The sequence below is a fragment of the Typopeltis vanoorti genome, chromosome 4 (assembly GCF_054136105.1).
Source record: "Typopeltis vanoorti isolate ZY-2024b chromosome 4, IOZ_Tvanoo_1.0, whole genome shotgun sequence".
NCBI lineage: Eukaryota > Metazoa > Arthropoda > Arachnida > Uropygi > Thelyphonidae > Typopeltis > Typopeltis vanoorti.
The window spans coordinates 48,837,053-48,863,622 of NC_143552.1; the positions used below are offsets into that span (position 1 = coordinate 48,837,053).

General features: G+C 36.0%; 1 protein-coding gene across 1 annotated transcript in view; it reads left to right on the plus strand.

Moving 5' to 3' along the window:
• Positions 1–26,570, plus strand: part of LOC150107287 (heparanase-like) — a 321,370-nt gene that overhangs the window by 55,055 nt on the left and 239,745 nt on the right. The window contains exon 4 of the mRNA XM_090391135.1: positions 19,215–19,388. Coding sequence (XP_090247261.1) covers positions 19,215–19,388 — 174 coding nt within the window. The remainder of the gene's footprint in view (positions 1–19,214; positions 19,389–26,570) is intronic.

The window sequence follows — 26,570 nt, forward strand, 5'->3', positions numbered from 1 at the left end:
GCTTTTTTAACTTTACAAAAAATATCAAGATTCCTATCTCCATCAAAACCTCCACATCACTCTATGAAAAAACCATGCGTCTATGAGATTCATTGCTCTTGTGGCATTTGTTATGTAGGCCACACAGGAAGACTGGGAGGGATAGAGATCTGCATGTCTGAAGACGTAAAAGACGTCAAAAAAAGAAGAGAGCATAAATCAGGCCTGACATTCCAGACAATCTTGAACTGGCCATCAAGTACTTTGGCAACAAACAAAACTGTCATATATTGATCATGATTGTTTACAAAGATAATTTAAAAAAGCATGTAAATGCTTAGAATCTCTACACAATGCAATAAAAATCAAGGCTTAATTTTACATCAATTATGGTGCTTTCATCAAAAATTTAACTGCCACAGATCTTGGATATAAAACTTTTGATACCATAGTGATAGCAACAACTAGCAATGTTCCAACATGTATTCGTTACGCATACAGTAATGAATTTACCATTTGTATTTTGGTTTTATCAGTTATCTGTAACAGTATGTAACAATTATATTATATGTATCAATTATATGTTGTGAAGTTATCAAAAACATCTAATATGTGTAATTAATTGTTAATAGGCTTTTGTTATCTAAATCTTTTATGTACTAGTATCCCTGATGATGTAAATCTTACGACTTACGAAACTTGTTGGGTTTTAATTGCTTATTTTTATTAAACTTTTTATTTATATCATAATGTGGTCTCATTGCTGAAAACTTCCCACACAAATGGCAATATTGTTTGAATTTTGGTGTTGTTTATTTTTGGTAACAGTGTATCTGCGTGATTTTGGGCATGATTTATTAATTAAAATTACCTTATTTAAACAGAGCTCAGTGGTGGTACTCGTGAGGTCAACTATGTGGATGTCAACTGGTGCGACTAGGCGAGCACCCCGAAAGTCAAGTGGCATTAACGACATAGACGTTTCAAAAATAATTCAATATCATGAGTTTAATATGTATATGGCAGAATGTAAGAGATGTGTTTATAGAGAGAGAATGAACAGGAGACGAGAGAAAATGTGGATTTGTAGGAAGTGTGATATATTATTAGACCACGAGTTCATTAATGTGAAATAGACTGAAAAAATAAAAGATGGTGTAAATGAAAGAAACAGAAATGAAACAAAAACTAGTGAAACTGAACTGAGGGAAACTGAAGAATGTAGAAGGGAAAGTTAGTGATAAGGGAGCGAAAGGAAGTATGAATGAGGAAATGGAAGTAGCGAGACTGTGGAAGCAACAGAGAATGAAATTGTTGGAATGCAAGGTTCGATGAAACAGTTATTGAAAATGAAAAAATGAAATGAGGAACATGAAGAGTGATATTAGGCATTTAGTGGAAACTACTGAAAGTGTGCAAAAGAATATAATGAAAGAAAAAAGGGTAAAAGAGGTGATGAGTGATACCAGAATAGCAGTGTATGGAGATTTCATATTTAGAGGATTAGTTAATGAGAGAGTCCATAAGGTCTGCTATCCAGGAGAGAGAATGAGTAAGATAATTCAGGCATCGGAGATGAGAAAGAAACGAACACGAGAATTAGTGGTGGTTGTGGGGACAAATGATTTGAGTGGACATAAGAAGCATATAAGGGCGAATATCAGGAAGTTATTGGTTGGTAACAAAGAGAATGTCCAGATGGATACCAAAAGATTGCTAAGGAGAGTAAAGATAACAGTGTAGTGGGAAAGGTTGTCTGTGTGCTACTGAGAGTGAAATTATCGGAATGCAACATCCAACATGAGACAGAGAGCCAGAATCATGAAAGGTATGCTAGTGAAGCTGTGAGAAGAATACAGTTTGTGGATGTATGGCATATGTTTGAGGGAAGAGTGAAATTATATAGCCATCATGGATTACATTTGAATGGCTTTGGAGTGAGTGCACTGGAGAAAGTGTTGCTAGATGGAAGTACAGTATGTGATGCAAATAAGAGATCAGAAGTAAAGGTTGAAGTGAAAGCTCAGGAGAGTGGTATTGAAGAAGCAGAAGTGCTTGACAGTTGAAATGATAGTAGTGTGAGAGAAGAAGAGAGAATGGGAAATGCAAGAGGAACAGGTAAACGAGGTGAGGAGAGCCCAGGTGGACAGGGAGACATGGCAAAAGAGAGAGAGAGAGAGAGAGTGGATTTTGAAAATAGCAGCAGCGAACGTGTGTATGGAGATGGAGTATATTGCAATGTATGTGGGGAGGGGAAGTTGAGACTGAATGGATATATGTGGTAAGTGGTGATAAAGGTGATTGGGCAAGGGCAGCTGTGGTGAGGAAATCACAACCAACAAGTTGCTTGGATAAGACTGGTTGTAAACTTAAAAATGAACTGCTGTGTTTGCATATAAATGCCAGAAATATCAAAAATGTTATGAAATGGTTTCACTGATCGAATTTATTCTCCCCAAAATCATTGGAATAAGTGAAACATGGTTGAATGAAGATGATCCTAATAGGAATAGAAATGGAAGGAATACATTATTTTATGTTGAGGATAGAAAGGACAAGAAAGGAGGAGAAGTGCTGCTGATGATAGCAGTTGAATTAAGTGTCCACATAAGTTAGACATGAAAGAGGGAAATAGCAGCAATGATTATGAGGTAGTGTGGTGTAAAAGTGGAGGTTGACAAGAAGATATATTTAGTTGGATGTTGCTATAAGCTAGAGAATGTGGAGGATGGTGATGAAGAAATGTATAAACAACTTGTATTAGCTAACAAAGGAAGAGTAATTATTATGGGTGACTTTAATTATGGAAGTAGAGATTGGAATGAAGAGATAGCATTTGGGAATAAGGAAGGTGAATTTTTTGACTTCTTGAGAGTTATCTATCTCGGACAAGATGTAAAGAAGGGCATGCAGAGATTGAGAATTTTAGATCTGATCATTTCATCAGAGGATATAATTATGAGTGGGGTTTTGCACTTTCCTCCAGTAGGTGAGAGCGATCATGAAGTGATCACCTGGATTGTGGCTAGCCATATTCAAACTTCTGTGAGGAAAGAATATATGTGGAAGTACAAGGGTGGTGTTTATTAGAAGGTTTGGTAACAGCCAGGAGCTATAGCATAGAAGGAGGAGTTAAGTGGTAATTAAATAGATACTGCTTAGGAACTGACAAAGAAAAACATAACAGCATCAATGTATGAATATATATTGAAGGCCAGAAGACTGAATAAAGTAAAATGGATATTGAGGGGGGGCCTAAGCATGAAATCTGGAAGAAGAAGGTACTTTGGAGGAAGTACAAGAAGAATAATGGTAATAATCAGTTACATGAAGAGTATAAAGAAAAAGCTGGAGTGACTCAGTTATTAAGTAAGGATAAAAAAAGCAGAGTATGAGGCAGAAATTGGCAAATCAGGCAGAGAAAAGGCCGTCCTGGATGTCCTAGTGGATAGCGTAGCCGCTCTCCAGCCAAAAGGCTGTGGGTTTGAATCCTGCCATGGGCATGGATGTTTGTGATTGTCTGTGGAAACACCAGTGGTGGTTGGCAGTAGATGGCATTGGCGATAGAATGATGGAGACGGAGTTGTAGAGCAGGTGCCCTCCCTCGATGAGTACTTAGACTCCCTGGAGGTGTTAAAGAATAATAATAATAAAACCCTAGAGAGTTTTTTATATATGTGGCAAGTAGAAGGAAGAATGATTATGGCATTTATTTATTTTTTATGCCTTTCCTTAGGATGGGTTGAGCCTTCTGGTAGGGCAATGTTAATGGATGAAAATGCTATAATGATAACTGCTTCAGAAGACATTGTTGAGGTTTTTATTGATCAATTTATAAGGGTGTTTCATCCTCATCAGGGTGGAATCACGAACAACTTAAGTGTAGAGGACATAGGAGTGAATGGCTTAATTGTGAGTGTTTGAGGACATAAATGACCTTGTCAATAAGGTGATAGGATTTGATGACATACCACCATGCATCTTAAAGGAATGTTCCAGGGAATGGGCAGTAGCATTGGCATGTAAAATTGTTCCACTGCATAAAGGCGGTGTCAAATTATAGGCCGATCTGTGTATCTGGAGTTGTGGTGAAGGTACTAGAGAGAGAGAGAGATTGGTGACAACTTGGATACAGAAATGGGTTAATAACAGCAATTGTACTTTTTGGTTGTCAGCATGGGTTTATTTATTAAAGGGAGATCTTTTGTTATTAACTTACTTATGTACTATGACAAGTTGACAGATACCTAGCACAGGGGAGATGCATTGCATGTACAGTGGCATACTTGAATTTTGCAAAAGCTTTTGATAGACTGCCACATGACAAGCTGTTAAATACATTGAAACAGGTGGGATTCGATAACAGACTTCTGAGTTAGATGAGTAACTGTCTGTCAGATAGGTATCAGAAGGTTGTATATTGGAGTGCAGTATCCTGAAAGAGTAAAGTCACTAGTTGTGTGCTGCAGGGATCAGGTTTCAGACTGTTGTTGTTCATTTTGTATATTCATGATATTGGGATAAGTTTAACTAGTGATATGCAACTGTTTGCAGATAATGCAAAATTTGCACAAGTTTAATGGAAGTAGTGGAGATGAGAGATCTAGGAGGGTAGTGCACATGGACCTGAAATTCAGGGGCCATATTGCACAAGTCACTTTTGTAAAGATGTCATATTGGATAATGGCAATGATGCAGATGACCTTGTCATGCAGAAATAGAAAGGTTATGATGCCAGAATAATCCATACGAGGCCTTGATTTGGCCTCATGGATTATTGTAGAAAGGCCTCATATGGAAAGGGTGCAGAGGAGATTCACAAAGGTGGTCAGTGGTTTTTGGAATGTGGAGTTCAGAGACAGATTGAGAGAATGTAAGGCTTTGTAATTGATATGCTCTCAGTCTCTCCTTGTATTTTTCATTTCAAAGACCACTGACTACCTTTGTTAATCCTCTCTGGACCCTTTCTAATATTTCCTCAGCACCATGAAACTAGGTGAAAATCTGTGCACAATAATCGTGAATAGGAGAAAGAGGGGGGGGGTATGATTGAGACATTCTCTCAATCTGTCCCCAAATGAATAGGAGGAATAGGGGGAGATATGATTGAGACATATAAGCTGGTCATGGGTTGTTATCAGGTTGACATGGAAGAGATTTTTCATAGAATGAGAGAGGTGGGTAAGCCATTGCTGGAAATTGTATAAGGAGGGTGTGAGCAGAGGAGTGAAAAGAAGGTTCTTTGCAATGAGAGTGGCTGGCAAGTGGAATGCATTGCCTTAGTGTGTTGCGAATGTAGACACATTGAATCACTTTAAGGCATGATTGGATGAGCATTATGTGCGATATTGTGTACCTTCCATGATGAGTCTCTGACTCCATGGAGGTCAAACGTTAATAATAATAATAATAATAATGGAAAATTTTAATTATAGAATATAGATTGGAAAGAAGAGATAGTGTATAGTAAAAGGGAGTGTGAATTTATTGATTTTCTGTGGGATGCATATGATGGAAGCAACATGAGGTTCATCGGTGTTAGATTTGGTGATATCCTCACAGGATGTGGTTGTGAATGAAGTATCAGTGCTGCCATCTGTTTGTAAAAGTGAGCATGAAGTATTGGTTTGGAAGGTAGTCAAAGAGGAAAAAATTATTATCTCTTAAAAAGATCTATATGCGGAACTATAATGTGGGTGATTATGAGAAACTCCATAGTTAACTAACATAAATACATTGGGTTGATTAATTGTGTAGAAAAGATGTTGACAGTGCACGAGATATAAGCATGTCATATGTCCAAAGTATGACAATTTTTGCTGGATGATCATAGCTTCGAGGGAGTAATCTAGCTTTATTCTGTCTATCACTGATTTATTGGTTTGTTTTGCAGTCCATGGTATTCTTAGTAAGCAGCAAGCGGAATGCATTGCTGCTTACCAAACCCATAATTCAAATGCATCTATCTTTCTTCTTTCACTCTTTCTCAGGTCCAACTTTCACATCCATACACAGGGAATACCATTGCTTTCACGATTCTGATTTTTGTTTGCAAGGCTAATATCTTTATCTTTATAAGGATCTTGATTAAATTTGTCATTGCTTTCTTTCCAAGTAATAATCTTCTTCTAACTTCTTCAGTACAGTAACCATCTTTATCAATTCGAGATCCTAGGAGCACAAAATTGTTAACTACTTCCATTTTCTCCCCATCTACTTCAAAATCATTAAGTTCACATGTTGCCATAACTTTTGTCTCTTCTTGAAGTTAAGTTTAAGGCCATATTTAGCACTTTATTCTTTAACTTTCATAATAAATTCCTCCAAATCTTCTTTGCATTCTGCTAGCAAGGTGGTATCATCTGCATACCTCAAATTATTAATATTTCTTCCACCAATTTTAATTCCAACTGAAGACTCCTCTAGCCCTGCCATTCTTAAAATGTATTCGCTGTACAAGTTAAACAGGTACGGAGATAAAATACATCCTTGTCGTACCCCTTTACCTATTGTGAAATACTCAGTTTCTCCAAGATCTGTTCGGACAGTAGCTTCTTGTTCATAATGTTCATTCTTCAGAAGGATAATGAAATGCTCTGGTACTCCCATTGTTCTTAACACATTCCACAGTTTCACATGATCTACAGAGTCAAAAGCCTTACTCTAGTCAAGAAAACAAAGGTAGACATTCTTTTGATATTCCTGTGCTCTTTCTATTATCCATCTCACATTGGCGATCTGATCTCTTGTTCCTCTACCATTTCGAAATCCTGCCAGTTCATCTGGCATTTCTCTCTTCATGAAGTTCCAGTCTTTTCTGAATGATCTAAAATAAGATTAAATAAGATTTAATAAGTTAAATTTGTTTAATTTGATGACATATCACCATGTGTCATAATTCCCTTATGACACATGGTGATATGTCATCAAATCTTATCACCTTATTGACATTGTGTTTATTTATTTCCTCATATACCTTCTGCTCACTCACAATTAAATCATCCTCTCTTCTGTCTGCTATACTTAAGTTGTTCATGATTCCATCCTGATGAGGATGAAACGCCCTTTGAAATTATCCACTGAATAACTCAACGATGTTTTCTACAGCAGTTACCATTCTACCATTTTCATCCACTAACATCATCTTACTATAATCATTTTTCCTTCTACTTGCCACATATCAGAAAAACTCTCTAGGGTTTCTTTGCCTGATTTGCGAATTTTTGTTCATACTGCACTTTTGTTGTGCTTACTAACTCAGTCACTAATATGGTAAATGAATTTCTTCCATTCTTGAGAGACCACTAACTCTTTATACTCTTCATGAAACTGATTGTTACCATTATTCATTCTTGTACTTCCTTCAAAGTGTCTTTGTCTTCTAGATTTAATGCTTAATCCATTCGCTCATCTATTTTGCACCTACCTTATTCAGCCTTTTGACCTTCAGAATATATTCACACATTGATACTGTTGAATATATTTCCTTGTCTGTTCCCAAGCAGCATTTATTTCCTTACTACTCAACTCCTCATTCCATAGCTATAGTTCCAAACTGTCTCCTAAGTTTGTCATAATCACCAGTCTTGTGCTTCCACATATATGCTTTCCTCATGGAAGTCTTCATATGGCTAGCCTCAACCCATGTGATCACTTCATGATCACTCTCACCTACTGGAGGAAAGTGCAAAACCCCACTTACAATCACCTTCTCTGATGAAATGATCAGTTTTAGAACTTTCGATCCTCATGTGCCCTCCCATACATACTTCCTGAGATAGTGGTCTCTCGAGAATGGAAGAAATTCATTTAATTTATTCCTCACTGCTATCTCTTAATTCATTCCAATCTATACTGCCATAATTAAAATCAAAATAATAATCACCCTTCCATTGTTCATTAACCCAAGTTGCTCATATATTTCTTTATCACCATTCTCCAGATTCCCTGGCCAATAGCAGCATCTGACTAAATATCTCTTCTGTCAACCTTCATCTCTCGCCATATTGCCTCAAAACTATTACCACATTTACACATCTCATCTCTGCTTTGTATGGACATAATTCGCCTTGTATCATCATCAACAGCTCCCCCCCCTCCTTATCTTTTCTATCCTAACAGAAAACATCATAGCCTTCCATTTCTGTTCCTGTCACAGTATCATCCTTATCCAACCATGTTTTGCTTATTCTAACATTTTTTTGGCAAATAAACTCAATCAGCAACATCATATCTCCTCCCTTATTTCTGATGCTCCTGATATTTTTAAAAAATACAGCAATTCACATTTAGGTATATAACTGGTCATGTTCATTCCACTTGTAGGGTGTGTGATTTCTCCACATGTAACATTTCCAATTGCCTTTATTATCATGTATCTCTTAACCAATCTCTCGCTTCTTACTCAACTACATCCTGTACATCCTACGCCATTCTCGTTTCTGACCATTGCTATAATCACATTCATTACTGTTACTTCCAACATCCACTCTATTTATACTATGTCTGCCTATCTACTCTGTGTCCTCCCAGTTTTCCTGTCCATCTTGCATTCTCATTCTATCATTACCATTCACAGTACTGATAGCTATTCATGGACAATAACTTCAGTCTCACCAGTTCTGCTCTCCTGATCTCTTGCTTCACCTCTTTCTTCTTCTGCTCTCTTGTTCACATCAGTCATTCCTCCTTGCAACAATAGTCTCTCCAACTGACTCAAACAAAATCCATTCAAATGTATCCCACACATTCACAAACTCCACTCCCTTCTCCTCACATAGTTCTGCCAACATATCATTCATGATCATCCCTGCTTTTCATCTCTACTCACCACTGTCATATTTAGGCAATACACCAACCACCATTCCAACCATACTGTTATCTTTCGCTCATCTCAACAATGTATTGATATCGTTCTTACATGCCTTTTATGTCCAAGCAAGTCATTTGTTCCAGCAACTACCCTAGCTTACTTGCTCGTCCGTTTCTCTTATCTAACATATCAATTATCCTGCTAATTCTTCCTTTCAGAAAATACACATTATGGAATCTCTCATTTACCACACCTCTAATAATGGAATCTCCATGCATTGCTATTCAACTATTCTTATCTCTCAAACTTCTCATTTCACAACACATATTTTTCATTTCACATTTCATTCTAATGAGATCATTTTTCAAGTATTGCATCCTGGTAATTACACTATACGTCAGTCTATCATTTTTTTTTTTTTTTTTCATTTCCTCATTCCAGTGTTCCTTCACTTCCACTGTCATTCACCTTAATTTCTTCAGCTATACTTTCTTTCTCTTTTGTAGTTCCACTCACTTCTGTTCCATGATTTATACAATCATTTGCTCCTGCAATTGTGTGGTCATTTACTCTCACAATTATGTACCTTTTGATTCCATCATGAGGCATTTTCTCATTTACCGATAACTCACAGTCCAACAGATTATCACACTTTCAAAGTATCCACTCTCTCTCATCTCCTGTTCAGTCTCCCCACTAACACACTCTTCACCTTTTGTTACATATACATGTTGCATTCATGGGAACGTACATCCTCAGACAGTCCATTCTGTTAATTAAGTTTGATTTTTGCACTGTCCAATTGCCTGATTTCTTTATTATTATTATTATTATATATGAGACCTCCAGGGAGTCAAGGACTCATCGAGGGAGGCTATAAATCTCCCAAACCAGCTGTCATACCTTCTCTTAAATTCATTCACACTATAGGCACTCACTATCTCTAGAGGCAAACTATCCACTCACTCACTCAATGCTCTATGAGAGAGAAACCTAGCTCTTGCCCCTTTCTTGACTGTGAACAAACTTAACTTCCATTGGTGTCCTCTGTGTTCTCTTCCCCACCTTCCATATAATGAAAATTTCATCAGACAATATCCTATAACACCCATTCAAAAGTTTATAGACCTCTATCATATCATCCCTCTTTCTCCTATTAACAGTCTGTAATCCACATACTTGAAGTCTGACCTCATAATCCAGATATAATCTTTGTAACTCTCCATTGCACCCTTTCCACAGCTTCTTTATCCCCTTGGAACCCGGGAGATCAAATCTGTGCACAAAAATCCAGGTGTGGTCTTATCAAAGCCTTATAAAGAGGCAAAATGACTTCCTTATCCTTACATCTCAAGGTTTGCTTCAGCATTGCAATTATCCTCTGAGTTATATTTGCAACTTTTGCTTTGTGAACTTCAAATTCCTATTCATCATTACACCATGATAACCCCACTAATTTAATATGCCACTGGAAATCTCATCACCCCAAAGTGCATAACTTTACACTTACTAGCGTTAAACTGATAGCCATTTTCATTTGCCCAAATATCCAGCGTATTCAAATAATTTTGTAAGTGCTGAATATCAGTAGCATTCCTTATTGCCCTGCCTATCTTTGCATCATCAGCAAACAATTGTACATCTTCTGTTAGACCCTCCCTAATGTCATTAATACATAGATTGAACAAAACTAGCCCAAGCACTGAACAATGAAGAATACTACTGGTGACCTTAAATCTGGCAGATTCACATCCACTCTATACTATTTTATGATATCTGTCTGTCACCCATCCACTAATCCAAGTCAAAAGTTTATATTCCAATCCATATTCTCCACTTTACGTAACAGCCTTTCGTGTGGTATCCTATCAAATGCCTTAGAAAAATCTAACATTATCATAGTGTACCCTGTTTGAATAAAAACTGTAGTTTAATATAACTAAAATCTACATTCGACGTTTCGACCTTTATGTCAAGGTCATCTTCTGGAGCATACAACTATACACAGGAAACAAGCTACACTACAATCAAACTGGTTTGTTAAAGACACTGACCAACCGCTACAACAATTGTTGGCCTGACCTCTGGTGGGGAAAAAAAAAATTATACATCAATGCTAGAGTTCTATTATTATCTGTTGGTTGTAGAAATACATTAGGCAATACTTGTTGTAGTGCCCAATGTATTTCTACAACCAACAGATAATAATAGGACTCTGGCATTGATGTATAATTTTTTTTTTTTTTTTTCCATAAGAGGTCAGGCCAACAATTGTTGTAGCAGTTGGTCAGTGTCTTTAACAAACCAGTTTGATTTTAGTGTAGCTTGTTTCCTGTGTATAGTTGTATGCTCCAGAAGATGACCTTGACATAAAGGTCGAAACGTCGAATGTAGATTTTAGTTATATTAAACTAAAGTTTTTATTTAAACACGGTAGTTGTCTCCATAATTTTCAAAAATGCATTTGGATCACCGTGTAAGCCTAAAAGAAAGGAATCATAGTGTACCCATTCCCTTTATCTAACTCAGCTGTAACATTATTATAAAATATGAGCAAATTGCTAAAACATGAGTTTCCTTTAGTAACTCATGCAAGCACCCATTCCTTAAGCACCCATTAAGGAGCAGAAGGATCAAAGCTGTTAAGAAATGTGAGGCCATTTGGTGTGAGATTGTGGCTAGCAGAACTAAATATACAATTGGGTGCTGCTATAGACCAGGTGATGGAAAAGATGGTGGTGACAGTATGCACAAGCAAATAGAGGAAATGAGTGGGAGGAGGGTAATTATTATGGGAGATTTCAACTATGGTCACATTGTTTGGAGTGAGGAGAGGACACTCGGGAGGAAGGAGTTGGATTTTATGCGGTAATTAAGTGATAACTATCTGCGACAGCATGTAATGGAAAATACTAGGGGTCAGAGAGTGCCGGACCTAGTAATTGCATCTGAGGATTTGGCTGTAACAAATATGACCACATTGCCACCAATTGGTGAGAGTGATCATAGGGTCTTGACTTGGGAGGTGGCTAAAGGTGTAGAATTTTCAATTAAGACAGGGTACATGTGGAATTATCGGGCTGGAAAGTGTGACGAGCTTAGGAGTTTGATTGGTTCAGTGCCATGGCATGTACAACTGCAAGGACTAGAAGTCATTAGTGCATGGGAGGTAGGTAGTTAAGAAGTGTTTGCATGAAGCAATGGCTAACTGTATACCTAGAGTCCGAATAATAAATCAACTAGGGGTTAAATGGATGAATAACACCATTAAGCTTGAGCTGCAAAAAAAGAAACAACTATGGAGGGAATTTAAGGAGAAAGGTGACCGGCAGGCACACAAATGGTATAAAGCGCAGGCCAGAAGGGTAACGAGTGTGGTAAGAAAAGCAAAAAAGGATTATGAAAGAACAATGCAGGCTAAAGAGAATCCTAAACAGTTTTTTAGATATGTAGCAAGTAAAAGAAAAAATGTACATGGCAGAATGATTTTAAAGAATACCGATGGTAGGGAGGTAACTGAATCAGTTGATATAGTTGAGTTACTGAGTGAGCACTTTGCAAGTATATATCATCTAGGTGGTGACATTGCAGAAACGAATAAACCAGTACATTATACGGGAATTGTGGTGAATGAAGTGGAGGTGAGTAGTCTATTGCATAACCTCAATGTCAATACATGTGTGGGATTGGATGGTATACCAGCTCGTGTTGTACGAGAAGCAGCTAAAGAATTGTCAGTACCCTTGACCATTTTGTTTAATTTGAGTCTCGGGTCTGGGTTAGTCCCGAGGGGGTGGAAAGAGGGGAAAAATAGTTCCACTGCATAAAGGTGGTTCTAAGACTGCTGTTGTAAATTACCGACCGATTAGCATATCAGGAATCATTGTCAAGGTCTTAGAGAAATTAGTCAAGAAAATAATACAGGATTGGATAGATGAAAATGGGATATTGTATGGGGGACAACATGGTTTTGTGAAGGGTAGATCATGCCTCAGTAACTTGCTCACGTTCTATAATACAGTGACGGCTGAACTGGATAGGGGTAATGGGTTTATAGTGATACTACTGGACCTTGCCAAGGCCTTTGACAGGATACCACATGGAACCCTAATCAGTAAACTGGAGCAGATGGGGATAGATATACGGTTGGTGAGATGGATAGGATGATGGTTGAAGGAGAGATACCAGAGAGTGGCTTATGCAGGAGTGGAGTCTAAAAAATGGCTTGTGACTAGTGGTGTGCCGCAGGGCTCTGTTCTTTGACCACTGCTTTTCAATTTGTTCATCAATGATAAAGGAAAGGATTTGATAGGAAGTGTTCACTTGTTTGCTGATGATGCAAAGTTGGGTGGAGCAATTGTGAGTGCACAGGATGTCAAAATGTTACAGGATGATTTGGATAGTTTGGAGGACTGGGCTAGGAAAAATGGATGTGAATTTAATGTGGCAAAGCGTAAGGTTATGCACTTTGGGGTGAAAAGAATAGCAGCAGTATGTCGCATTGGTGGAACCGTACTCCAGGAGATTGATGAGGCCAGGGATTTGGGAGTGTTGGTGGATAGGGAATTGAAGTTTAGGGGGCACATTGCAAAAGTGACTAAATCAGCTCATCAAATCACTTGACTTCTGAAAAATACTTTAACATGCAGAGACAAACAAGTTGTTGTTCCTCTGTATGGAGCCTTGATAAGACCCCATCTGGACTACTGTGCCCAGTTATGGGCACCAGGGTTTCTTCGTGATGGGGAGGAATTGGAGAGGAACCAGAGACGAGTGACCAAGATGATAGAAGGTCTGTGGAATGAACCTTATGAGAATAGGTTGAAGATTTGTAGGTTGCAGAGATTGGACGATAGGCGAAGGAGGGATGATATGATTGAGACATTCAAATTACTGAAGGGTTTCTATAAGATTGATCCAGAAGATATTTTTGAAAATATGACTGGTGGTGGGAGGACTAGGGTCCATGCATGGAAGCTGGGCAAGAGCATGGTTGACAAGTGTGTTAGAGCTAGGTTTTTTACTTGGAGAGTGGTGAATGAGTGGAATAAGTTTCCAGAGTCTGTTGTGGATGCTACGACCGTGAATAAGTTGAAGGCAAGGTATGATAGATACTGTGCGAATGTCGAATAGTTGTTCTTGACATGATGTTAGGGCCTCCCTCGATGAATCTGTCGACTCCTTGGAGTTTCCCTGAACAATAATAATAATAATGTGTAGTAATCTATACAAAAAATTGAAATTATCATAATATTTTAGTTGTTCAAAACGTTCTATTAACGAACACATTGCAACATCTAGAAGTGTATAAAATACATTCGCTCTAAATTTGTCTTCTGGCGATTGTGGCATTTGGTCATGATGCTCGTAGTCAAATTGTCGTGTTTTCTTTCATCGTCGGACTTCCGTACCAATTTTAAATTCATGTTCTCTGTCCAGCTCTTCACTCAGTTCTTTTGCCGTTTATAGAACTTCTTTAAAATTTGTATCTGATCGATACTCTTGTAAGAATATTTTTAAGTTTTCAATAGATTCTAAAGCAAGTGTAATGTTCATATTTTTCTTGAAGCATTTTACTCACAGGGTTTATTCTGTTAAGTAAATCATACCAAGTTATAAGAGAGCAAATAAATTTGTAGTCCTGTATTTTAGCACATAACGTTTGTGCTTCATGCTGAGTTTCTTTATTAAAATTTTCATTATTTAAAATTTCAAAAAGTGCATCGTAAATTTCTCCTGACTGATATTGTACATGGCGGATTGCATTAATTTTACTTTCCCATCGCGTTTCTGATTGCTGTTTCAATGTCAATTTTTTTATGAACTCAGCATGAAGGACATTTCATTCTGTTACAAACGCTGGGCAATCCTTTAAAAGGATTGCCCAACCTTTGTAAGAGAATGAAAAGAAATTGTATATTTCTTGAATAATTGCAAAGAAACTAATTGTATCTGCATTCACTTTGGCTGCATCGTTAATGATTAAATTTAGAGTATGAGCAGCACATGACACGTAAAAACCTTGAGGAGTTTTGTTTAAAAACAAATTTTGGAGCCCATATTTTTTCCTTTTCATATTTGCCCCATTGTCATACCCTTGACCTCGCATGTCTTCAATGGGAATGTTCCATTTTTCTAGTTGTTCCATTATTGCTGCGCATAAACCATGTCCTGTGGAATTTGATATATCTGCAAAACCTACAACGTTTTCCCTGATCTTGACAATTCCGTTGTCACAGGAAACAAAGTGAATAATAATGGTCATTTGTTCTGTTTTACTGACATCAGTTGTGCAGTCAAAAATTATGGAATAATATTTAGATTTTCAAATTGATAATAAAATTGTATCCCTGATTGCATTACTTAAATTTTCCAATATTTCATTTTGACTGTTGTTTACTCAAAAGTGTACTCTATTGTTTCATTGTAGGGTCCTTTCAACATGATTTTCCATAACGGGATCAAACTTCGCAAACAGTTCGACTAATTTTAAAAAATTGCCGTTATTCCTTTCATATTATCAGATGATCCGCGAAAAGCTAAATTTTGGCTGCCAAGGAATTTTATAATTTCAATCAAGCATTCTAAAACAACACTCGTCCAGTGTTTCTTTTCCATTGAGTCTAGCAATCAATAGTAGTTTTGTTTTTTAAATTTTTATCAAGTTCCTTCCATTTTAAGAAATTTTTCATGTAAGTGAAACTAGTCTCATGTCTATGCAAGGTTGTACTTACATTCTCCAATCATTATAATTGTTAATACATTTCTCTAATTGTTATACAAGACTACTTGATTCAGTAGGTGCGAAAGGTTTGCAACAAAAGCAAAAAACCGAATTTAAAGTTTCGGAATAAATGAGCCAAGTACTTTGTACGAGCTCCCAATTTTCCATTTTTCTATTATAATACGTGTCGCCAAATTTATGACCATATGTATCTCTGGGATATATTATATTTTTCTTTTGAACAGGCCCCATATTAATTAAAACAACTCGTAATTTTTCATCAATATTTCCCCATTCACCTGGATCTTCTAAATTTACAGAGACTAACAATGTGTTAGTTTTGTGGTCAACTACAACTAAATCTTCTAACTGTTTTTCACTTAAATCATGCGTCTTGTTATCTTGTTGAATAGCTGCAATAGTACTTATATGCAAACTGGATGATGTGCACGGTTCTTCAACTCTGATTTCCGATGTATCGAGTTGGTTACAATCTGCATCAGAATATTTTAATATTTTAACAAATTTATTAAGAGCCCCAGTTTGTTTCTTAACATCTGCTTCTTTCGCAGCATGACGCTTATGAATTTGTGCATGGGATAACTTTTTTTAAATTTTTGATTCCATTTCTATTTTATACCCGCAAGAAATTATTACACTACACGACATAGAGATGAAATAATAGTGTGCACTGTGCTACTGTCAGTAGCCTACTGAGATGTGTACCATAAGACTGGTTAACTAGCAACAAATGTTTTGTACGAAAATTCGTTTCTGCACACAAAAGCCGTTCACCATTTCACTTTAGATAGACTGCAGTAGACACAACATTCTGTAGGCCAGCATTTAGCCTGGTCTCGCTGCAAAATTGTAAACAGCCGGCTGATCAAAGAGGCAGCAATATACAATTTTTTTAAATTTTTATTCGTTGTATCTGGCCTTATTTATTTTAATATTGATCATTCTAAGAATTTTTTGTTTTCATGATAAAAATTTTGTTTCTTAAAAATGAACTTATGAATGATGCCCCGGTGGCGGTGCCCACTTCGTAGCTGTGCCCGCATGCTCTGCATGCTCGCTTCTGCCGGCCCTGCCTCTTCACATAGTTTTCTATGAGCACTGTACATTAATTCCTTAACTACATCCTTAGAAAATTGTAAGTTTTTTCAAAAACATCTTGCAATTTAATTTGTATGAAATTTTAATACATTTTTTGTGTAATATAATTTATTATCATGTTGGCAATAAATTTATATTCACATTTGGTTGTAGTCATGGAAATGTTTTCATATACAGGTAAAAATGTAGTTCGTCCTTAGCTTTTGGACACCAGAACACTATACTGTGTTCCCTGATTATGACAATTTGACTTTGCCAAAATATCAGAAATATTAATTAAATTTATTATAGAAAGACTTTTAATGGGATTATATTGATCAAGTGCATATAATAAACAACTATGTTATACCAACTAGTTTCACCAACTAAGGCTGTTGGTATCTTCAGGGTACAAAACTGATGTAAGGCACTAAAAAGTAAAAAACTGTTACAAACTATAATCAACTGATTCCAATTATATTAAACAAAGAACAGAGCGCGTACAATACATGCATAGAGCGTGCATGATATCACTTGTTGTTATTTAGAAACGTTCTATAGTTGGCACTATAATTCAGTTCTGGTGATTTGAAGGATCTGATAAGGGTCTTCCAGATCACGGGCAAGATTAGTCCTTGGTTCCTGTTAAGGTTTTGTATACAGCGGCAACTGTTGTGGCCTCCTTAAAAATTCGGGAGTGGAAGTCCACCTCCATGTAAGGAATTGTGCTTCTATCCCACTCTATGGTATGGTTTGTTCTTGAGAATTGAAAAGCTAACCTCGATTTTTCTTCTCTGTTATTATTGATGTCACCTATGTGCTCTTTTTGCTTAATTTCAAGGCTCCTTGAAGTTTGGCCGATGTAATTCAAACTGCACGATCAGGATATGTTATAAACTCCAGCATATTTGGAGAAAGGATTGCTATCTTTTGAAGATCTTAAGAGTTGTCTAATCATTTCTGTGGGTTTAAAGGCCACTCTTATTTTATGTGGTCTGAGGAGTCTAGTAATCTTATTGGAAACTGTCCCTAAGTATGGAACGACGATGGTAGAAATATAACGTATATCATCTTGTTGTCTTTGTCGGGGCTCAGAGAAAAGTATCTTGTGGACGAGTCTTCGAGGAAATCCATTCATGGTAAGGTTGGTGGATATCAGGGATAGTTCTTCCTGGAGGTCTTGTTGATCTGTTGTAAGGAGGGAGGCACAGTTCTTCAACATGTGTACAATACTAAGTTTCTGAGAAATGTGGTGGCAGGAAGTGAAATGTAAATAACGTCCTGTATTGCAAACTTCAAGGAGCCTTGAAATTAGGCAAAAAGAACACATAGGTGACGTCAATAATAACAGAGAAGAAAAATCGGGGTTAGCTTTTCATTTCTCAAGAACAACCATACCATAGAGTGGGATAGAAGCACAATTCCTTACATGGAGGCGGACTTCCGCTCCCGAATTTTTAAGGAGGCCACAACAGTTGCCCGCTGTATACAAAACCTTAACAGGAACCAAGGACTAATCTTGCCCGTGATCTGGAAGACTTATCAGATCCTTCAAGTCACCAGAACTGAATTATAGTGCCAACTATAGAACGTTCCTAAATAACAACAAGTGAAAGCATGCACGCTCTATGCATGTATTGTACTTGCTCTGTTCTTTGTTTAATATAATTGGAATCGGTTGATTATAGTTTGTAACAGTTTTTTATTTTTTAGTGCCTTACATCAGTTTTGTACCCTGAAGATGCCAACAGCCTTAGTTGGTGAAACTAGTTGGTATAACATAGTTGTTTATTATATGTACTTGATCAATATAATCCCATTAAAAGTCTTTCCAGAGCTTTTTGGTCAAGAAAATTAAACGCTTTTTAATGTTTAAATTTATTATAATTAATAATTAGTCTGTTATAATTTCCTTAAAAATAGTGAGAAATATAGGCTAGTTTATAAATAACTTTTTATGATTTTTTATGATTTATCGTTTTTGTGTTACAGTACTATGAAAAGAAGATGAATAATGAAAATCAGTCACATAGAAAAGTTTAGGTTATTGGCTGTTATTCATCACACATTTTTAATGGTATTAATTCACAATGCCAGCTAAGAACAAATTAAAAAAATGGAATTCATTTAGCTGCTAATAGTTTTCAATAATTGAAACTAGTATATTGAGAGCATTGGAACACTTCTCAAAGGACACAATGCCTTACAACTAACTGAGTAATATCAGCATTTCAGAATTGTCATATTATAAAAAGGAGAGGGCTAAACTAGAAAGAATATAACAGATTAATAGTGTAAACCTTCAGGGATTAATTATTAATCCTCAGTTTATTAAAATACACTACTTTAGTAAAGCAGCTTTGTTTATAGTAATTTAAATTTTAACTTTATTGAATTTGTTTTTCTCAACTCTATATCAATATTACAATACTTACCTACAGGATTCACTTTTTAGTAACTTTGTAATTGAGTGTGTAATTGTGTAAATGTGTACATCACTGGGCAGTACTTCTGGAAATATGCATTTTTGAAATATTTTTATCTTACAAATAAATCCAAAAATATCATTGGTATCATGTGTTACCTTTTCTAAAATTTCAGGTAATGACTGGATGAAAATAAATAAGTTTGTATCAACCGTTAAATGGAAATTGCTGTTTGATCTCAATGCTCTTCTCCGTAAACCTGATGGCACATGGGATGATACAAATGCTCAAGAACTGTTTACTTACAATGACCGCTATAACTTTTCGGTTGATTGGGAACTTGGAAATGGTAAGTACCTAAAAATATTATGAGAGTTCAAAAGATATATTTCGGTGATTACACCACATTTTTTATTATTCAGTTATACAAAATACTGAAATAATAGTTCCCGACAAGTTTCGTAAATCGTAGGATTTACATCTTCAGGGAGTAAATAGTATAACTTAAAGTTTAAACAAGAGAATTAATAAATACAAATCATAACCGTCTGGCTATTCATAAACTCAAATAACAGAATGCAGATATAAAACGTTATTGACGTTGAACAATAATGGACGATGTCACGTGTTCTTGTTCTCGTTCATACAGTCTGAGCTCAGATTGAGGTAGATTTTTTATTAGAGCTGACCACACTTGATGGAGAATTAAACCTTGATTTTTATTGCATTGGGTTGAGTTTTTCAGCATATTAGCAGCTTCTTTAAATTTTCTTATATAGCTGTTTTCTATGTATGACATCGTTTTTTAGCCAGAGTACATCATGTCTAGTAGAACTGGTATGGAAAGCAAGACCCGTTTTTTGTTCTCTTTTGTATCGTACGTCTTTTTGGTGTTCAGCCATGCGTATTTCTCCAGATCTTCCTGTCTGTCCTACGTAGCAAATCTCACAAGAGCAATGGATTTTGTAGACTCCTGATTTTTTAAGAGGATGATGAGGTGGTTTTGGTGGATGTAGGAATCTTGAGATTTTTTCCATAGGAAGGAAGGCTACTTTTATGTTGTGTTTGTTCATTAATTTGGCTAGCTTATCTGTAACATTTTTGATATAAGGAAGCGAGATTGCGTTATTTATAAGTAATCCTGTTTTATTGTGTTGTTAGTTGGAGGCATTTTAAGGATTCTCTTGATGCTTTTTGTTTCATACCCATTCTGTTGGAGGATTTGTGTTAAGTATTTTAATTCTTCATTACATCTTTCTTGTGTGCTGGAGATATTGTATGCTCTGTCTCGAAGAGTTTTAATTAAGCTTATTTTTTGTGAAGAATGATAGTGTGAGGTTGCATTTAGAAATCTTCCAGTGTTTGTCGGCTTTCTATATATGAGAAGGAGCATTTACTTTCTTCATTAACTTCTAATAGAATATCCAGAAAAGGAAGTTTTCTATTTGCTTCTTGTTCTAAAGTGAACTTTATGGTGTTGTGCAAATTATTGATTTGGATTCATCATTATCACTGGTATTAGCAAACCTATTTATGGAAAAATTTGAAAACAATGCTCTTAAGAATTATCATAAAAAACCAAAAATATGGCTACACTATGTGGACGATATTTTCATCATATTCAGTGGAACAACAGATGAACTTATCAATTTCAAAGATTATATCAGCAATTTGCACAACACCATAACATTCACTTTAGAACAAGAAAAAAATAAAAAACTTCCTTTTCTGGATATTTTATTAGAAGTTAATGAAGAAAGTTAACTCTCCTTCTCAGTATATAGGAAGCTGACAAACACTGGAAGATTTCTAAATGCAACCTCACACCACCATCCTTCACAAAAAATGAGCTTAATTAAAACTATTCGAGACAGAGCATACAATATCTCCAGCACACAAGAAAGATGTAATGAAGAACTAAAATACTTAACACAAATCCTCCAACAGAATGGGTATGAAACAAAAACCATCAAGAGAATCCTTAAAATGCCTCCAATTAACATCACAATAAAACAGGATTACAAAAACGCAATCTCGCTTCCTTATATCAAAAATGTTACAGATAAGTTAGTCAAATTAATGAACAAACACAACATAAAAGTAGCCTTCCTTCCTATGGAAAAAATCTCAAGATTCCTACATCCACCAAAACCACCTCATCATCCTCTTAAAAAATCAGGAGTCTACAAAATCCATTGTTCAATTCACTACATTGAACCTTGTTTGTTTCTACAATTTGTTTTGTTTTTACTCTGATTTGTTTCTCCGATTTGTTTCTATGATTCCAAGGGATTATCCACAAAGAATTTGTTCCACCTGGCCAAACGGTCAATAGCGAGTTTTATCTCAAATTTTTGAAGTGATTGATAGCGAGAATTTGTTGCGTACGGCATGAATATCATGATGCAGGCAGCTGGTCACTTTTGCAAGATAATGCACAATCTCATTGTTCGAACATTGTGAGACAGTTTTTGAGCAAACACCAAGTGTGTTTGATCACTCACCATATTCACCTGATTTAGCACCCTGTGACTTCTTTCTCTTCCCCCAACTTCATTTGCCGATGAAAGGAAAGCGATACGACACTATTGAAAACGTTCAAGTGGCAGTAACCACGACCCTCAACAGTATCCCAAAAACCAATATAAAAAACTCATTTAACAAATTAATTGACTGTGCCAAACACTGTATTAAAGCTGAGGGAGAGTATATTGATTGAAATAAATTATTTGAATAATTATAATTGGCCTGTGTTATATTTTCTATCAAAAGTTCAGTTTCTTTTTGGATTGAGGGTGTACAGTAACCTGGTGTTGATACTTAGATGCTAATCATTACTCTTGATGTTATTTAATAGAAAGAAGAAAATCTTTATGGATTAAGCCAGTATTTTGACTTTATGCCTTATTTTCCCTTTATGCCTTAATAGGCATAAAGGTAAAAATATTGTGCATGCAGACACAGAGAGAAGGTAAACAACAAACGGAAGGGTATGATCCCAAAGTCTTAAATGACAACAATCTATTTAGGTTGCAGGCACATTCCAAAACAGTCTCTTGAATTTAAATTTGCATCTATATAACAATGAAGTTTTTTTTGAATCTCACTGAATGCAGTACTCTGAATCACTTGCGTGGTCTGCAGCCTCTGCTGTGTTGTCAGTATTAGATTATTTTTTACAGTCATTCAGGCAGATATTGGCATTTTTTTTCTAGTTTGACTTAAGTAGTACAATTTTTGCAGGAGTGAGGAATTGTATAGATACTAAGATAATCTGAGTGAACAGAAAGAGTTTTTTGGTAAATTTAATAATAATAACTAATTTTTGTAAGATGCAAAGGCAGTTTAAATGTTACACTTTTTAAGAAAGACTGTGTAACTTATTTTTCTATGCCCCCCCCCCCCCCCCCCCCCCAATATTAGAGATGGAAGTGGATTCTTTGTTTGGAGGAAGAGTGCAATTTTGTTGTCAGAGAGGTCATTGACTTAGAAAGTGTCATAGATGTGGTTGATTTCAGTGATGAAAGTAGTGAGGTCTGAACAAATGACTCTTAGCTCTGTTTAAGTAATCTTAATAATATTACGGTGTTATTAATATTAACTAATTAGAGAATGGCTGTCAGCACTGCTTGAATGCTGGCATTTCATGTCTGTTTTTCAACCTTAATTTGCAACAACAAAGGAATAAGATATTTCTTTGCTAATATTTCACTAGTTTGATACTCATCATCTTAAGAGCTAAAGTAGTTTTGTCATCTAATTTTGTCATCTGTGCCTTGAAAGGACACAGATTTTCTGACATAGATGAGTTCCAGAGATGTTTTGAACAGTGACAGCATCATCTGTATTGCTTCCCAAGGGGATTAATTTGAAGAGACAGTACAGAATTCCAGCTTAATTTGGAATTCTGTATTGTTGGAAAAAATAAGTTTGGAAATTGGTCCTAAAATAACTGTCTCCCAGTTGCTGCTAACTTCAAAAACAGTCTCTTTGAACTTATGTCTGTGTAGCACTTTTTTTTTTTTTTTTTTTTATATAATTATTCTATGTGAAGGGGTACCTAAAGCATGGTATGTCAGTCCCAGCTTACTATAACAATAGTAGTGAATGTATGAGGTGTAACAATTCAATTCCTGGAATGGCCTTGTATTATCACTTGTGTTAAGTCAGGCAGAACCATGTGAATGTGTTCGTTTGAACACGTCTCTGATGTTGCCTTGAATTATATCAAAATAGCGAACGAGTTGACAAACTGTGATAGAGTTTGCACATGCACATTTGTTGTTTTGGGCAGAAAATGAGTGAATGGAATTAGAACTGTATTAATATCAAGTTTTGTGCAAAGTTAGTCAAAAAAAGTTCAAGTGAACTCTAGACATGTTAAGAGTAGTTATGGTGATGTCTCGAAAAGGTGTAATGTACGTGAGTTGCATAAGAGATTTAAAGAGGGATAGGAAGATGTGAGAAACAATAATAGAACTGGTTGACTGCAAACTCATAACAAAAATGGGGAATGAATGCTGCAGTTTGATTGGTCTGACGTATTATTAGGTGTAAAGTTAATGGAAGGAGAAGAAGAATTAAATTTAGACAAAGAAACAATAAGGAAGATTTTGATGGATGATTTGGGAATGAGAAAAATTTCCTCAAAAATAGTTCCTTGAATTTTCAGTAATGGTCAAAACCACCTGCTGCTTCATGCTTGTTCTGATCATTCTTTATATTTGGCTGTTTTTGATAGAGTTATTACTGGTGATGAAACTTCGTGCTTTCAGTATGAGTCTGAAACAAAATGCCAAAGCATACAATGGAAAACATCATCTTCACAAGACTGAAAAAGGTACAAGTGTTACATTTTCAGATCAAGACCATGCTTGTTTGTTTTTTCAATTGTAAGGACATAGTGAACTTCAAATTCAAGGACAAACATTGAACTAACATTGTTTAGAAGTGCTGGCTAGATTATATGAAATTGTTTATAAGAAGATACATGAACTTAGGCTGAAGAGTTGGATCATCCATCACAACAGTGCACTGACACAGGATGCTATACTTGTTCTTGAGTTTCTTTCAAAAATTAATCACAAAACTGGACTATCTTCATATTCACCTGGCTTTGTCCCTTGCAACTTTTGGCTTTTCTCAGAACCTTTCAATTCCTTGAAAGGACACAGATTTTCTGACATAGAAGATGAGTTCTGGAAATGTTCTAAACAGTGACAGCATCATCTGTATTGCTGCCCAAGGGGATTAATTTGACTAGTCTACAGTTTTTATTGTATTGAGAATTGAATTGTCACACTTTATAATTCTGATAAACCAGTTCACACAGTAAAGTCACTTTGTATATTCCTTTATGTGATAAATGATAGAATTTGTCCTCGGTGAACAGAGGAGGATGCTAGTTTGATATATGATTTTGAATGTTCTGCAGAACTTATATTTATTAAACACTATAGATATCTTTTTTACATACAGCCTTGATATATGGAATAGTGATTGTTTTTGTGGTCTTGTGCATTAGTGGATGATTGGAGAACATTTAATGTTTCATCTATGTTAAGGGCTTCTAGCCATTGACTTAAAACCTCGTAGTTAGCAGATATGTATTCTCTGCTTCTAACCAAAGAGACTGTGAAGTTCATGCTGGGTTTGGCACTTCCTTCTTTGAAAATCTCAGTAGGAATGCCATCAGGACCAGTTGCTCTGTTGGATTGGACATGCTTGATAGCATATTCACCTTTAGCTGACACTGGAAGAGAACCGAGACCATCCTTAACTAGCTCTTAGTGAAATGTTATGGAGAAAATTATTAGTAACAGTTGTGTTTCATTTGAGATCTTTAAAATGCACTGCAAAATCCCCCCCCCCCTCCTTAATTTCCCTTTCCCTTAATTCCCTGTAACATTCATTCATCAATGTAATAAGAAAAAGAACAGTTCCTTCATAATCAAAACCATATCTGTTCTCAGAGATCTGGACCAGGATTTGAAGGGGATGAAATACCCAAGAGAGAGGGTGCAGCGACAGATAACAAAAATGATATCAGGTCTATACACTGTAGGTTATTAGGATAGACTGAAGGTATGCAAACTATAGAGTTTAGTGGATATAAGAAGAAAGGAAGAATGTAATGAAACATTTAAGCTGTTGAAAGGTCATTATCGGATTGACACTGAGAATATTTTTCATACAGTAGAATGAGGGGAAGGAGCAAGGACATGGGTCCAACCCTGGAAGTTGCAAAAGGAAGTAGTGAGTTAGACAGTAAAAAGTAAGTTTTTTGCATGGGGAGTGGTTGGGGGAGGGGAACTGCATTACCTGAGAGGATGGTAAAAATGCAAACAGTTGATGAATTTAAGGAGTGGTAGGATAGACTCTGCATTGTTTATCATTGACCTTCCATAGTGAGTCTTATGATTCTATGGATGTCAGGAAATCATAATGATGATACAATAATAAACATTTAACAGTAAATTGATGAGATATTGATTAATTAAACCAAGAAAAATATAAATTATTTATTTATAAATAAATAACAGGGTTACAAAAATGGTACAATTTCTGTATACTCAATCAGACTGTCATCATTTTAAATATATAATTGAATAAATGTTCCTAAAAATGATGAATAAAGTTCATAGATTCAACCATAACAAGAGAGACTATAATCTTAAAACAGAATTTGAGGTCATAAAGTATGTTTTATGTTTAACATATTTCAGTCTTTGAAATGCTATTATTATTATTATTAGGGGCAACTCCAAGGAGTCCTTAGATGCATCGAGGGAGGCCCTAAACATCATGTCAAGAACTATCCAACATTTGTGCAGCATCTATCATACTTTGCTTTGAACTCATTCACAGTTATGGTGCCCACAACAGACTCTGGCAACCTATTCCACTCATTCGCTACTTTCCAAGCAAAAAAACTACTTCTAACACCCTAGCTAACTACACCCATACTCAGTTTCCATGGATGGCAGCTTAGTTCTCCCACCACCATACCTGTTCTGAAAAATTTCCTCTAACTTAATTTTGAAAAATCCATCAGTAATTTGTATGTCTCAATCATATCACCCCTTTTCAGCCTATCAACCAGTTTCTATAATCCACAAATCTTCAAGCTGTTCTCGTAAGGTTCATTCCAAAGACATGGTACCATCTTGGTCACTCGCCTCTGGATTCTCTCCACCTTCTTCTCATCACAAGGAAACCCTGGCACCCAGATCTGCACACATTAGTCAATATGGAGTTTTATTAAGGCTTGAGGAGCTACTCTCCAAGCAAAAAACCTAGTTCTAACATCCTTGTTAACTACACTCTTACTCAGTTTCCATGGATGGTCTCTAGTTCTCCCACCATCACACCTGTTCTGAAAAATATCCTCTGAATTAATCTTATAAAAATTAATAATAATTTTTACAAGATTATTAAATATAAAAACCCTTCAGTAATTTGTATGTCTCAATTATATCACCCCTTTTCTAAACAACAAATTGTGCTCATCACTAACTGTTCCATAAGAAGA